At 35.1% G+C, this 16,699-nt stretch overlaps 1 protein-coding gene across 2 annotated transcripts in view; it reads left to right on the plus strand.

Moving 5' to 3' along the window:
• ERP44 (endoplasmic reticulum protein 44) overlaps positions 1-10,101 on the plus strand; it is a 67,555-nt gene extending 57,454 nt beyond the window's left edge. For both annotated transcript variants that reach the window (XM_016162586.2, XM_016162587.2), the window contains 2 exons: positions 7,519-7,621; positions 9,521-10,101. In XM_016162586.2, coding sequence (XP_016018072.1) covers positions 7,519-7,621; positions 9,521-9,622 — 205 coding nt within the window. In that variant the 3' untranslated portion in view covers positions 9,623-10,101. The remainder of the gene's footprint in view (positions 1-7,518; positions 7,622-9,520) is intronic.
• Positions 10,102-16,699: the final 6,598 nt, after the last annotated feature.

The raw sequence follows: 16,699 nt of genomic DNA on the forward strand, positions 1-16,699 counted from the left end.
GCATCCTCTTCTATTTTTTGGAAGAGTTTGAGGATAATAGGTATTAAATCTTTGTTTGGTAGAATTCACTGGTGAAGCCATGTGGTCCAGGGCTTTTACTTTTTGGTAAGTTTTTGATGATTCTTTCAATTTCCATACTGCTGATCAGTCTATTTAGATTTTCCAGTTCTTCTTGATACAGTCTAGAAAGGTTGTATTTTTCTAAGTCCTGGTCCATTTCTTCTAGGTTATTAAATTTGGTTTTATACACTTTTTCATATATTCTTGTATGATCCTTTGTGTTTCTTCAGTATCTTTCTTAATTTCCCCTCTTTTCATCCCTGATTTTATTTGTGTCCTCTTTTTCTTTAGTGAGTGTAGCCAGGGGGTTGTCAATTTTATAACCTTCTCAAAGAACCAGCTCTTTGTTGCATTTATTTTTTCTATTGTTTTTGTTTTGTTTTCAATTTCATTTATTTCTGCTCTACTTTTGATTCTTTCCATCTGCTGACTTTAGACTTCATTTGTTCTTCCTTTTCTAGTTTTTAAGATGAAGGTTGTTTATTTGGGCTCATTCTTGTTTTTGGAGGTTGGCCTGTAATGATATGACCTTTCTTCTTATGACTGCTTTTGCCATGTCTCAACAGTTTGGATATGTTGTACTATCATTATCATTCATTTCTATGAATCTCTTGATCTCTTTTTATTTCTTCTCTGATCCAGTTATTCTTCAATAATATGTTGTTTAATCTCCATGTATTTGTGGTTCTTTCCCCTTTCTTTTTACAGTTGATCTCTAGTTTCAAAGCATTATGATCAGAGAATATGCTTGGTATGATTTCAACCCTCTTATATTTGTTGAGGCTATCTCTGTGTCCCAGTATGTGGTCGATCCTTCAGAATGTTCTTTGTGCACTAGAGAAGTATAAGCAACTATTTTGGTATGAAAGGCTCTGTAAATGTCAATTATATCCAGTTGGTCTAATGTGTCATGTAAGGATGTTATTTCCTTATTGATTTTCTGTTTGGGTGATCTGTCCATATCCGACAGTAGGGTATTTAGGTCCCCTACATCGATAGTGTTTTGGTCTGTTTCTCCCTTTAGTTCTGTTAGTAACTGTTTTTACATAGTTCAGGGCTCCCTGATTGGGAGGATAGATATTAATAAGTATTATATCTTCTTGGTGTATGATTCCCTTTATCATTATGAAATGTCCCTCCGTATCTTTACCTTTTTAATTTTGAAGTCTATTTCGTCCAATATTAGTACCGCTATTCCCGCTTTTCACTAAATACCATTTGCTTGAAATATCATTTTCCACCTTTTCACTTTGAATCTGTATTTGTCTTTAGAACTGAGATGTGTCTCTTGCAGGCAGCATATGGTTAGGTTTTGTTTTTTGATCCATTCTGCAACTCTGTGTCTTTTTATTGGTGAGTTCAGTCCATTTACATTTAGGGTGATTATTGAAATATGAAGTCTTATAGCCATTTTATCTTTTGCTTTCTGGTAGCTCAGTGTTTCCATTGCTTCCTTGTCTTGTATTTCTGTTTTCTTTATTTTGGTCAGCTTTTGTGGGTTTTCCCTCTGGTCCTTCTTGTTTTATATTATGTATTTCAGATCTGAATCTTTGGCATATGGTTACCATTACAAATATGTAAAGGGTAGTTATATCTATACAGTCGTCCATTTTCTTCTGCATGTGCCTTATCTCCATTCCCCTTTGTGAATTTGGATCTTTGAATCCTCCCCTTTTCAATTATTGTTATTTCAATTTATCCCTATGGATGCTGAACTTTCATTACTATCTTGCTGTAACAAATCTCTTCTTATTATTTAAGCTTATGATGCCCTATTCTTAGTAAGGGTTGCACTCCTCTGCTTCTTTCAGCCTGCTAGTCACCTTACTCCTAATTATGTATTTTCTTTTTTGTCATTTTGTTTTAGGTGAGCTGACCCCTTTCAGTATTTCCTGTAATGCAGGCCTCATAGTAGAGAAGTCTCTCAATTTTTGTATATCTAGAAAGGTCTTTATTTCTCCTTCATATCTAAAGGAGAGCTTAGCTGGATACATTATTCTTGGCTGGTAGTTCCTTTCACTTAATAGTCTGAATATTTGATTCTACTCCTTTCTGGCTTGTAAAGTTTGTGCTGGGAAGTTCGACAATAATCTGTGTTTTACTTATAGGTTACCATCTTCTTTTCCCTGGTTGCCCTGAGAATTCTGTCTTTGTTGTTTATTTTTGATCATTTTAATACAATGTGTCTTACTGAAAGCCTTTTTGGGTTGAGATAATTGGGTGTTCTGTTGACTTCTTGAATTCCAAGCTCCAGCTCATTCCTTAGATTTGGAAAATTCTTGTCAGCTATTTGTCTAAAAATCCTTCGTAGTCCCTGCTTCTTTTCCTTGCCTTTGATAATACCCATTATTCTTATGTTTCCTCTCATGATGGGGTTCTTTGGGTTGGGGAATGAAGGCTGCGGCTCAGCCTCGGTTTTGCAACTGTGGCTGATAAAAATCAACTGTTGTTTTTTTGCCTTCCCCACTTCTCTGCTTTCTGCTCTGATGCCTGGGCACTGCTGCCAGTTGCGTGGAGTCCACAGCTCTCCCAGACATGGCTGGCTGTTCAGGAAATTTGGGGCATCTTCTCCCCTCCCCGCTCCTCCTACAGGGAGCCCAGATGCTAGAGGCAGCTTCTTTGTTTATCCCAGTCCACCACGTGACGCCTGGGGTTCTGACCTGTGGTAGCTCTTATGTGCAGATCCCACACTCAGATGTCCTGGTGTGCAGTATGGGTGTTTTTCGTTGAACTGTAGATGTTCAGCTTATTGTTGTTTCAAAGGGAGAGATCTGCAGACGTCTCTCACTTCATGTCTCTCTCCAAGGTCAACTTTTTAACAGTCACTTTTATTTCTGTACACTAGCAATGAACAATTAGAAACCAACAAACTGTTCAAGTATCATTTGTAAAGGTGGGCGGCTAACTAGGTATAAATCTAACAAAATATGCGTAGGATCTGTATCCTGAGAACTATAAAACACTGATAAAAGAAAGCAAAGAAAACCAAAATGAATAAAGAAAATGTGTACATGGATTGGAAGACTCAATATTGTTAAGATGTCAGTTTTCCCCAAACTGATCTATAGATTTAATGCAGTCTTAACCAAAATCTCAGCTAGTTTTATTTTAAATTTAGACAAGCTGATTCTAAAGTTTATAGGGAAAGGTAAAACTAGGATAAGCAAAACAGTATTGAAAAAGAAACAAAGTTGGAGAATTCATACTACCTGACACTAAGGCATATTATAATGCTAAAATAATTAAGACAGTTTAGTACTGGTGAAAAAAAAAATAAGTACACAGAGCTGTGGAACAGAATAGTCTAGAAACAGATACACAAATCCAGTAATTGATTTTTTTAAAGGTGTAAAAATAATTCAGTGGAGGATAATCTTTTTAATAAATGGTGCTGGACCACCTGAACATCCTCATACCAAAAAAGGAATTCTGCCTATAAAAATTTAACTCACAATTGATCCTGGACCTATATATGAAAGGTAACACTATAAAACTCTTAGAAGTAAATGCAGGAGAAACTCTTCAGGACCTGGGGTTAGACAAAGAGTTCTTAGATAAACACCGAAAGCACCATCCATAAAAGAAAAAATTAATAAACTGGCCTTCATCGAATTAAAAACTTTTGTTCTGCAAAAGATACTGTTAGAATGTAAGAAAGATATATGAATTGCAAATAAGAATACGAAAAGGTACTCGACATCACTAGTCATTAAGAGAAACGCAAATTAAAACCATAATGAGATACCATTCTGTACCTTATAATGGCTAAATTAAAATACTGATAATACTAGGTGTACTTGAGGATATAAAGCAATTAAAACTCTTACATTGCTAGTGGGATTGTAAAATGATACAGTCACTCTGGAAAACAATTTGGCAGTTTCTTAAAAAGTTAAACTTGTACCTCCCATTTAGCCCAGCATTTTTCCTAGAGAAATAAACTTTTTTTTCACACATAACCTGTGCACAAATGTTTCTAGTAGCATAGTTCAAAATCACCAAAATCTTGAAAGGACCTACATGTCCTTCAGTGAGTGAGCATTATGGATAAACTAATTGTGGTATATCCACTCAATGGAATACTATTCAGCAGTAAATAAACAAACATTTTTATACGTGCAACAAAATAGATGAATCTCAAATGCAGTATGCTAAATAAAAGAAGCCAGTCTCATGATTATGTACTGTATGATTCCACCTATGTGACATTTTGGAAAAGGCAAATTATAGGAACAGAACAGATCATTGGTTGGCAGGACCTAGGAGGAAGTGGAGGGTCTGACTTAAAAAAAAGGATATAGGAATTAATTGTTCTGTATGCTGTTTGTGGAGGTGGTAACAAGATGCTTATATACATATGTTATAAAACTCATAGAACTGTAAGCCTAAAAAGTGAATTCTGTGTGTAAATTTTTAAAACTAGTAAAAATACTTCTCATCTTGTATGCATTTCTCAGATCTCTTTTAATGTAGCCATTGTAAAAGGTATAGAATGGGATCTCATTATGGTTTTAATTAGCATTTCTCTAATGCCTAGTGATGTTGAGTACCTTCTCACTGTGTCTAAATTTTACATCACCTAAAAGGAAAATTGTAAACAAAAGCTTTTGGAGGATGGGAGAGAAACCTAGGTGTTCTAATTAGAAAAATTATACCCTAATGTGTGAAAATATAATTGAATTTATTATGCCAAGGGTCCATTTATTTTCTTTTTCAGCAGGTAACCATGTTGTCTCTTCTTGACTATATGTTGTTGATTCACTGATTGTTACTTAATAATGATGGATAGTTTTCTGACCACAAGCTAGATAAGAACTCTTTTTTGTAATCTGTTTCTCTGCCACATCAATTAAGATTCATCCTATCTCCCTTGTCTTTGCCTTTTGCTCACAATTCTTTCTTCTTGTCTGTGAAAGGGAAAAATTTAAGTTAGGGAAAATCTGTTTCAACTGTTCTCTGTGAATATTTTACATTTAAAGTTTAATTATAAGTTATATCTTGGCTAGCAGAAGCAGTTTGCACTGTATTAGCTGTGATCATCTCTGGACCTTATAATAAACTAGCAGGGGCTTTATCTTAAACATAGATCATTTGAAGTTCTTTGAATTGAATGGTTATGTTTTAGCACTTTGCTGTGGGTGGCAGTAGATGATGTCAGATTAAATTTATATCGATCTCCTCTTAGTGTTTATCTCTGGTGCATGTGCAATTTCTTCAGCACCAGAGAACCTTTCAGAGGCATTCTGTCAATACAGCTACCTGACAGTCATTTGTATTTGTAAACTGTGCATTTGGCACCTGCTGTTCTCTGTTGCATTGGAGCTAGTGGGGAGCCAAAATGGGTGTACAGTGGAGTTATTGGTTGGTACATCTCAGTGGGAGTTATTGAAGGGAGGAAACAGCACTTGTAGGACCTCAGGAGAGAATAAAAAAAGAAGCTGGTAATATTAACACAAGCCAGCCATTCTTTGCTGCCAAAATTAATGATTTAAACAGTCAATTCTACTTAAGGAATTAAAGTGTTTGTCCATCTGCATTTTAATTCTGTAATAGATATGAAAAATAAAGAGTTTCTATTTAAATATATACAATGAATTTAAAAATATCACCACCTCAGTACAAGACAGTTCATATGAGCAGAAATACAAATTAAAACAATGGAAAAATGCTTAATTTTTGAAGAAATGGAAATTAAAATGCAGACGTCTTTTACTTATCAAATTAGCAAAGCAGCTTTTAATAATAAGGACAAAGGTTCTGGCAAGCTTTCAAAGAATAAACATAGACAAGTAGCAGCAAAAATTGGCTGATGTTTTGTGGGTATAATTTACCCACACTTTGTCAAAGTTCTTATATTCTTTAACCTAGTATTCTTGCTTTATTGGCTATAACTCAAGGAAATAATTACCCAAAAAAGGCTGATACAGGAAGTTCTCACTTAGACATCATCAATAAGTTCTTGGAAACTGCAGCTTTAATTAAAACATCCAGGTTTACCATAGACTAATATATAAATATAAATGAGTTAAGTACTCATGGCATCTTTCTAATCACCAAACTTCTAAATGAAGACCCAAAACCCTTCTAATATTAAACACTAAAATGTGAGCTGTACATACATATAAGAATAATTAATAAAAACAAGATAATGGTTTTCCAACTTGCTTATTCCAGTCCAGGCCAGAGCCCACCCCAGCAGCTCAGGTTGCAGGGTAGAACCCAACCCAAGGCAGGACACCCTTCCATCGCAGAGCCACCCACCCATATTTACTCAAACTGGGACAATTTAGACACACAAATTCACCTTACCTGCACATTTTTGGGATGTGGGAGGAAACTGGAGTCCCCTGGAGAAACCCACACAGACATGGGGAGAACATGCCAGTCCACACAGACAGTAGCCCTAGCTGGGAATTGATTTTTTTTCTTTTGAACACTATAATGAAACATTATTTGAGACTCTGCTGTATATAAATCTGCATTGCTTTCTAATAGTGTGTTTTTCTACAGTGGATGTCTCTGTACTGCAAATTTGCTTATACTCTGATTAGTATGAGGATTATGTCAATGTATTAGAACAATTATGTCAATATAAAATGGGCTGTGTTCGTTCATATGTTATTTTCCTAAGAATATGTTGAAGCCATCAAAGAAAGGTTTTTCACCATTAAAAAGAACGCTTTAGTAGTAGATGAAGACCTCAAAAAAATAAATAAATAAACAGGTTTCATAGCCTTGAAAAATGCTTTTGCTTTTCACAATATTAAGCTATCCAGTGAGATGGCCCATGTCGTTAAATAAATTGTAAAAAAATTTCCCCTTGTGTTTAAGAAAAAACATGAAAGTGCTATGCCCTGCCTTCGATTATTTGATAAAACTAGTTCTATTGGCCATGAATGCCCTTAAGGTTCTCAAAAGAGGATTTATGTAAGCTCCAGGTTAAGTTTGCAAAGGATCATCTGGCTGACGTGGGCTCAATACTGGTGGAGTGTAACAGTGGTAGTATTTTTGTTCTAGGCTCTTGGTATTACTCTGGGTATAATACTACATAGTTTTAAGTGGTTACACTATTTTTCCCTTAAGCCCTGGTATTGTTAGTGTGATTTATCAGAATATAAGGTTTTTTAGTTACTTACATTAAGGGAAATATGTAAATACCAAACAATATGGATGATTAAGTAAGTTTTACGACAGCATCTTGATAGATTCTGATGCATCTGTTAAAACAATAAGCATAGAAAATTTTTTGTGAAACAAGTGCAGGAATTAGAACTCAAAACTGAATATCTCTACATATCATGATTACAACTGAGGAAAAATGTTCAACATGTACCTGGTTATGGTGGGATGGTGGGATTCTAGGTAAAAAGAAACTTTAATTCTTTCTGTGAAGTTGGTAAAATAGAGGTAAGTCCATTTTAACAGTTAAGCTTAATTTTTATTTGACTTCGATTTTAGAATTCCTGGGAAACTCAAGCAATTCGTATCTGACTTACATTCTGGAAAACTTCACAGAGAATTCCATCATGGTCCTGACCCAACCGATATAGCCCCAGGACAGGTAGGACTCATCTCTTTTTACAGCAGGAACTTTTTTTCTTTTTCAGTTGGTCTTGAAGAGGACCTAAAGCTCTTGCATAGCCTTGAGTTTCTGCTCTTGAATGTCTCTGTAAAAAAATTCTGAACAAACTTTGATAGTATGCAAATTATGTTCTTTTTTAAATATTTTAGACCTTCAGAAAAGATGCAGTATTTGGTCTAAGAATGCCTTTTGTGAAATATGGCTATAAAAGGGTTATATACACTTGGCTTTAAACAGAAGTAGGAGGTAGGAAATGGAAATATAGGTAGATCGGTGAAGAAATTAGTGGATTCCATTAATTATTCCAGCTGTCCTTTGTAGCTGGGAGATTGACCACACTATGAAGAAAATAATGATTTGGTATTCTTGCTAACCATCCTAAGAGCTCTCACCAATCCAGTATTCATAATGCCAGAAACTTATGGTTTAATGCAGGTTTTCCACTTGAGATTCAGAATGCTTGACATTTTGCATTTGTTTTTTGTATATATTTTTTTAACTTAAGAATTTTACTCTATCTTTTAATTTCTGTCACAAGTAATTTCTGTGTTCCTGCTTTGTTAAATACCCCTAAACTTAATATTTTGATGCATTATCGATTTATATCATGTCTTTAACCACTATACTGAGAGGGGATATGACATATACCTCTCTTATTTCATATACCCAGAACTTTTATTTTGCCTAAAGAATCTCCATATGTAAAAGAAAAATAAAAACTAAGTGAATTTTACTTTAAATCAAATTGAGAGTCCAGAGTTCTCTAGGAATCTGACATACTTTTTCCTTGAAATCTGAGGTCAGATTTTTCTTTGATAATTAAGCAACTATAGAAGCAAACAAACTGTTAACAGTATCCTAAAGGTGATTATTTTCTTCAGAAAAGTAGGCCTGCTTAGTGTTTTATCAGATTAGGAAAAGATGTAGCTTACCATTCTTGTATTATGCTGATTTGTTTGTTTTGACTTCTCCATACAAATTCCTTATATTTTACTTGTTTATCTTGGTGCACCAATGGCACCAAATACACATTTGTTTTATAGTAATATAATTTCAGCAAATTAAACCAAATGTATATATATCAACAAAAAATAAAAAATGTATTGAGAAAATGGAACATGACAAAGTTATATGGAAAGTTTGTAGGCACATTGTTTACCATTAGAATGGGAATGTGCTATTATACATAGGATGTAATATATGCACTATGTGCCTGTGTTAACTACAGGGGATATTAAAACAATGACAATCATGTTTGCTCTTGAAGAATTTACAGTGTAGAGATAAGGATACACTATACTGCCTTTCCTTAGAAATTCTTAGAGGTCACTCTTATAGTTCTATTATGTATTTCTGTCTACTGTGCACAAGTAAAATATAGCAGAAATTAGTTTCTTGCAGTATTTAAGTACTTGCAGTATTTGTTTTCCTCCTTATTTCAATTAATTTCCGGCATGGAGGTAATTGTTAAATACAAATTCTAGCTATAGAGTAGGTGCCTTTAATTCTCTTATCAGCCATTTGTAAGAGGGAAAGGTTTGGGCCAACTTAAGGGTTGTGCTACCTCTATAGAATATTCTAGGAGAGCAGCCAGGTGTCAGGTTTTGTTTCCTCCCACTGCTCTTCAGGAACTGTCAACAGGTCCATAGGTAATGGCTCTGGCAGCCCTGCCCTACAGAATCTGAGTAAGGGAATATGAAATGAGAAAAGATTTCAAACTTAGCTCTTGCCTTTCACACATAGTAGCTATCTTTTATTGATTATTAAATAGCAAATAAATAATTATAGGACAAGTACTATTCAACTAATACTCCTATTAAAATATAATAACACCATATAATATATTGCTATATAAATGTTCTATTTTTTCTCTTGTAGGAAGTCCAAGATGTAGCAAGCAGTCCACCTGAGAGCTCCTTCCAGAAACTAGCACCTAGCGAATATAGGTATACTTTATTGAGGGATCGAGATGAGCTTTAAAAACTTGAAAAACAATTTGAAAGCCTTTCAAACAGCAGCATCAACTTACGTGGTGGAAATAGTAAACCTATATTTTCATAATTCTATGTGTATTTTTATTTTGAATAAACTGAAAGAAGTTTTGGGTTTTTAATTTTTTTCTCCCCCCGACTCAAAATGCATTGTCATTTAATATAGCCTCTTTTAAAAAATCTGCTAGGGTTTAAAAAAAAATAAAAATCAGAGGCCTATCTTTGCTTTAAATCTGTCCTATAAAATTTTTATAAATCAAGTGAAAGTGACATTGTCATAAACATACCATTAACTTACACTACTAGGTTAGGGAGCACCTAGGGGTGTTTCCTATGTACTATGTGCTTTTCTTTTCTCTCTTTACATATGATCAATTCTGTTGGTATTTTCATTATCATCTTTCTCAAAGCTAAGGGGGTAATATTCTGGATACTTGGGAGGGGAATAAATTAAAATTTTCATACTGCGTACTGTGTTTTACTGACTGGTTGGATATTGCTTATGAAAATTCCATAGGAGTATTTTTTGGATTCTTAATGTGTAATTTAAACATACTATGAAGAGGAGAGCCTTAAGCCAGAACATTTGGCAGGAATTGTTCTTAAGAATTAAGAAAAAGAAAATGAAAGGTGTTATTAAATTTCTATGTGTTTGCCTAACAAAGTGGCGTATGGATGGCATTTAAAACTGAATTGTACCTAATCTGGGAAAGGAAAATACTAGTGGAGCAGGTTACCAGTATTGAACTAGATAACTTTTAAGGCTACTCCTATCATGACACTTCCAATTTCCTATGAGAAAAACCAGCAAATTGTATTTCAATTAATTCCAACTCCCTCTATCTTGTAGTCTTGTTATAGTCTTATAGATCAAAGACGGTAGGCACAAAGGTTTTTAATTTCTTTATATTGTGAAATTTGTCAGAGGACCCTACCCCCTCTAGATTCTTGGATTTCCCAGGCCTGCAGTGTACAGTCAAATGGGTCCGTGTGCCAGGCCTCAATACTGCCAGGGAACAAAACCAGAGGGAGAGGACCCTCAGTATCATATCAGGAAGCCCAATGCCAGAGGATGGACAGGTTCAAATTGGCTTTCCTCTGGGCCTGGGTTGGTGCTATAGGCCAAGAGTCATTTTATATTTGGAGTCTGACTCAATCCCAGTTTGGGGAAAGATTATTTTTAAGCTTAAAAGGCTGACATGTGCCATTATATGTAGTATGTAATATATGTAACATCTTCCAATTCTTTCAAAATAAAGTGAATATTTATAATGGATATTTAATGATTGTTATTTTTAAAAATCAGCCTATAATCCATAGTTATGCATGACTTATCCTTCTTTCAGAATAATAAATATTGTTAATAAGATGATAAGGGGCATGTTTAGTATATTTTACCAGAGTAACTAGAAAAGCAGGGCAGCTGCCTAAAAATTGAACTTTCATTGCTTTTAATCAATAACTTTGAAATGAGAGTTGTCTTCAGGTCAGAGGATAGACCAAATCTGAGGTCATCAGAATGAAAATTCATAAACATTCAACAAGCTTGTACACAAAACCAAAAGTAACACATGCAGTTCACTGGAATAAATTTATAATCCTGTAATTGTCCTTAAAAAAATAATAAATGAAAGATAATACTCAGGTATCGGGTTGCAGAGTGTTGGCTTGACAGTAGTTAATATGAGAAAGGCCTCAAGGACCACATGTTCATTGTGATCTAAGATAATTGAGTGGTTGTTTAAAAAAAGTGGATATAAGGATACATTATTTAGCATTCATGCATACTGAGACTTAGTGCCACTATCACTGTCTTCTTTAGACTGAAGCCGTCAAGGGCAAGGATACTAAATTTTATATCTATCTCTACTGTCTAGCATTTCTAGTAGTAGTAGTCATCAAATGTTTATAGGATGAGATGCAAAATGACCTTGTTTAAATAAATTTTGTATCCCTGAAGGACTCGGCACTTATCAGGAATTTTATAAAAAGTCATGAACAAGCTTAAGTGAAAAACAGCAAATACACTGCAGGAAATAAGTTCTTGTTATAGAGCTGGTGCATGGAAGGTAGCCTATGGCTAGGGAAATGAGGGCTGATTCTGCAGGGCCTTGTATGTCAAGTGAAGGGGTTTGATACTGTATCTTATAGGCAGTAGATACACATCACCAGATTTTAAGCAGAGAAGTATGTTCATATTTAAGAAAGAATACTCTGGCAGGTCTAGGTATAGTAAAATGAGTCCAGCAGAGGAGAGAGAATGGTCAGAACTAAGACAGTGACAGCAGAGACAGGAACAGATACAATATATGGCAAAGATGTAGATTCCATAGGGCTTTGCAACCAGTATAACAAGAACTTCCAGAAACCTAGAACTCACAATTTAGACTTCTTCCTCTCTGAACCATGAATCAGAATATGAGAAGTGGAAGTCTCATTTTATCCAGTCTACTCTGAGACTCAGGCTCCTCAGCTGTGAAGAGAGGAAATAAAAGACTAGACTGAAGAACACATTTGAGTGCAAAACTATAACTAGAAGCAGGCCCTTCTGCTGGTCAGCCCACTATGTTTGCCAGTTTTTCAAAAAACTGTTCCAGTAGTGAGGGGGAGCACAAAAGGATGAAAACTTTAGATGAAATTCTGACCATTTAAAGAGAGAAGGCATCTAAAGTATCTCAGAGCTCTCCAATGAAGTCAAGTTGTCAAAAATCATGTACAAAAGAAAAAACTGGTCATGATAAAGGCAAAAAAGAGGAGAGTGAAATATATAACTGAAATGTTAAAGCTTGGAATGAACGTAATTTGCAGAAAATGCTAAAGTTGCCAAGAAAGAAGGCATAAAAAAAAAAAAAGGCAAAAAGAATAAAGGAGTGTAACAAGAAAAGTAGAATAACTGAATTTTTATTTTTTCTCTAACAAAGCAATATTGTCTGGCAGGAAAAAATAAAATGACTGACAAAACTACAAAAGTTAGAAGTACAGAAAAATCTTGCCACATTAAATTTCAGGGTTTAGGCCCAAACTTCAGTATTCCAGAGAGCTGCTGGAAGTTGCAAATGCTTTCTCTGTTAGCAGCCACTGGGAATTTTTGAGAAACCATGGAGAATGTAAGGTGACAGAAGACTAGAAAGGGACAAAAACTATTCCAGTTTTAAAAATTACAGCAAATGGCTTTACCTGTTTTTCTAAATGAAAATCCCATGAACCAAACTAAAATGTTAGTCTCTATTTGGGAGAAAGATAAAGCATAAAGAATAAAACAAAAATCAATTTTTAAGCCCAATTAAGACCAGGAGGACAATAAGTTATTTCAGGACTTAAATTGTTTTATGCTGATTATAACTGGTTTATGTGTTCATTTAAACAGGCTGGATAGGGCCTCTGCTTGGCAACTGTTTTTTAGCTGTGTTTGAATTTTTGTATGTATTTCCAAGTAATAAAACTATAAAATATTTCTATATTTGAGACTTTTTACTAATTTGTCTTAACATATTGTGAACATTTTACATAAAATACGTATGACCAGATTCACAAGCTTTTGCAATTTAAAGTTTTTTAGATGGGAAGCTATATAAATCCATGTGCTGATAACTCATCCCTTGCCTTTAGTTGGTATCAAAGCTCTCTCTTGCAGAACATGCTAGGGAAGGGCTAGCGTGCCCTTAAACGATAGGTTTTTGAATCACTAGAAGAGGAAAACTGCAGCTTACAAATTGCTTCTCTAAAATGTCCCCTTTCTTCTCCACTCCCCTACCTTGCCTAGTAAATTCTTTCTATCCATCCTTCATTGCTAAGGACAATGATCACCTCCTGTGGTCCTATAGCCCTTATGTATTTTAAGAATATCCAGTCTAATATAAAGTTGGAAGTTCATGTATCCCTTATCCTTACGACCATGTGAATGCCCTGGAAACAGGAATGCTTAATTTGTATTCTCAGCAACCTAGAACACTATAAGTGATCAATAAAACTGATGGGAAAAAAAGCCAAATTACATAATATATGAAAAAATGAATAATGAACAAGAAAGCATCATCATAATTCAAATGGAACTCTGCTGACTCATCTGTGAATCCCAATCACCTAAGTCTAGTCACTTTTATTCCTATATCCTAATTGGCTATGGGGTCCTAAATTTTAGTCTAGAATAGATTAAAATCTTACACTAACCCAGAGATAACAACTACCAGAATGACACTCAAGTGCCCTCTTGAGCAATGAAGAATCCTGCAGAAGTACTGGAAACCCATGAACACTACATTTTCCATGACATAGATCTAACCCCAAGCTTAGTCATTAGCCTTGAGGAAGGACAGACTATAGTGAGTTGACAAAATACATTGTGTAGTTTATAAAACATCATACATTTACCATTTAGTAAGTGTTAATTACCTACTGTTGCCAAGCTAAGGAAGGATACAACAGTGAAGAGACTGTACCTAAGTCACAGGGCTCAAAGTTGCATGAAGGGACAAAACAAGTAAAAAGGTGATTATAATAGAACATCGTAGGTGCTACATTGTGAGTTAACCAAAGGGGAATGGAGGTGTGTGTATAGTCTTGGGAGTTGGGAGCCTTCCTAAAAAGAAGTGTTTTCTTGATTAGGCACAAAAAGAGCTATATTTTCTTAAACACATTAGGCTCTTTTCCCCCAAGAGAATCATAGTAATAGAGGCTGTCACTGTTCTTAATAGTTTACTGTATAGCAAAGTATTGTTATTGTTGCCCAGTTTTTTCTCTCCCAATTTTGGGTCATTCATGTAAAAGATCACATACTTGCCTATCTGTGCCGTGTCTCGTGTATTTTCCTTATTGGGACGGATGCCAGGGAGGAAGGTATACGTTCACTCTCTTGATCCAGGTATAAACTTGCCTAGGTAGGATCAGATCAATCTTGGAAGCCTCATACTATGTTTTCTTGCCCAAAAGGGGGAACAATTGAGCATTCTTAGCTATGCATATAGCGAAGGAAGTAGAACAGGGCATCTATTCTGACTTAACAGTTCTTCACAATTCACAATTATCCATATCTTGACAATGCGCATGACTTCATGATTTAAAACACTGTTGAATTGTTCATTTCAGAAATTTTCTAGGATTAGAAAGAAAATTCCCTGGTCTGTGGCTTCCGGACTCCAATGTTACCTCTTAAATTTTAGGCTTTTGCTCATGCTCAGTGTTTTGCTACATTTTGTTTCTTGGTTCTGCAAAGATTCGTAGTAGTACTTTATAATCACATCTGCAAGTTCCCACTAACCTTAGGAGATATATATATATTTTATTGAAGCCTAGATACAAATTATTTTAAAACACAGATGCTTTTTTTGGGGGGGGGGTGTAACTTCACACTAATTTTCATTGCACTTATATATAACTAGGGTGATCATGTAAATTTTTCATGCAGACCAAGACATTTAAGAGTGAACATTAGTAATAATTTCACCAGCACAACAGATGTAAATCAAAACTGTTCCAGACAAACTGGGATGTATGATCACCCTATTCCTAACTGGATATTGAATATTCTTAATAGAGATGAAAAATATATTTTTTCTACCAGGTATCAATCATCATTATACCACCTCCTTAATAATTAAGCATTTTAAAAAATCCATTTTAAGAATTCATTTTTAGGCATCTCCCCCTAACAGTATTCTTGTAGGTACATGATACTTTTCAATAATGTACCTTTCCTTTAAACTTCAGGAAAAAATAATAGTAGTATTAATTGCAACAATAACAGTAGCAATTAACATTTGTGCAGTTACTATAAGCCAGCCTGCATTCTAGACACTTAACAGGTATTTTTTTAATCTTCATGACCACCCTGTGAGATAGTCAAGGTATCAATGGGTGTGTGTGTGGTAGGGGTGGAGGGGTGCGAGGGGGTGGGGGGATTGAGGGAGAATTCAAGGAAGAGAAGGCTAAGGAAGTCCTGAATTGTTTACCCTCACCTTAAACAAGATAAGAGGCAGTCATTTGTTATAAACAATAAAAGCTAGAAAGGAAAGGCTGGGAACTAACATCTACAGAGGATTAGCAAGTACTGAGCACTTTCTTCTCATTCCTATCAAATCACTAAGAAGCTGTTTAATGAAATAAGGACATGAACCTGACTTAAATATTAGAGACCTTGGTTCGAATCCTGTCAAATGCCTTTTAACTGCAGCCCTGCCCTTGCCTAATTCCAATCTCTGCTTGCCTGACAAGGCAATTAAATTCCTGCTGCTGCTCTGTTTCAATACTAGACTATCAGATTATAAATCCAATGTGGGTCCTTATTATTGTGACCACCCCAATCCTATTGTAAGACAGAAGGTAAATCCAATTTTATCACACCATTTGTTTCAGTGATGTAGGTCCTATATCCTCTCTCTTCCAAGTCAAGTCTTTTAATTGGAAAGAGATAAAAACATGTTTACCTCCAAATTCTCAAATTTTCAGTTCATGACTTCCAAGTCCTAGAGATGTTTTCCTGATTGCCTCTGTCGCATTCATTCCTATGTTAATATACAAAAGTGAATACTGAGCAAAGGTTTGATGTCTTAGAAAGCTTTTTCACATTTCAATACATATCCCAAAATCAGCAGAACACACGTATTTATCACTTCATCTGGGATTCACTGAGGGGAGTGTAGTTTCTTTCCCCCTTCTTATCACTGTACTTCACACTATGAAGTACTCAGAGAAGCAGATAATATGGTCCCTTCCCTAAAAGAAGCTACAATCTAATTGGGGATACCACATAGCCACAAATGAAATAGTTTTATACTTAGGAAGTTGTAAATCATTACAGAATTACCCACTAGTCAAAATGGGAACCACTGAATGACAGTGGTCAAGAAGTATTTGTGTAGAGATGGAAAACTGGACCATGAAGGTTTTGGACACAAAGAGGTAAATTTCATGACTATTTTCTCCGTGGGTTTTCAATAAATATTTATGGAATGAACAGCAGTACAAGAAGAAAGCAGGCACTCAATATTAAGCAGAGGATCTCACAGCAGAGAGGCAAGAAAGCACAAATCATTTCTTATGTGTGAGAAAGGAAAGCAAATATGCCAAA

The sequence above is a fragment of the Rousettus aegyptiacus genome, unplaced genomic scaffold (genome assembly GCF_014176215.1).
Source record: "Rousettus aegyptiacus isolate mRouAeg1 unplaced genomic scaffold, mRouAeg1.p scaffold_m13_p_3, whole genome shotgun sequence".
Taxonomy (NCBI): Eukaryota; Metazoa; Chordata; class Mammalia; order Chiroptera; family Pteropodidae; genus Rousettus; species Rousettus aegyptiacus.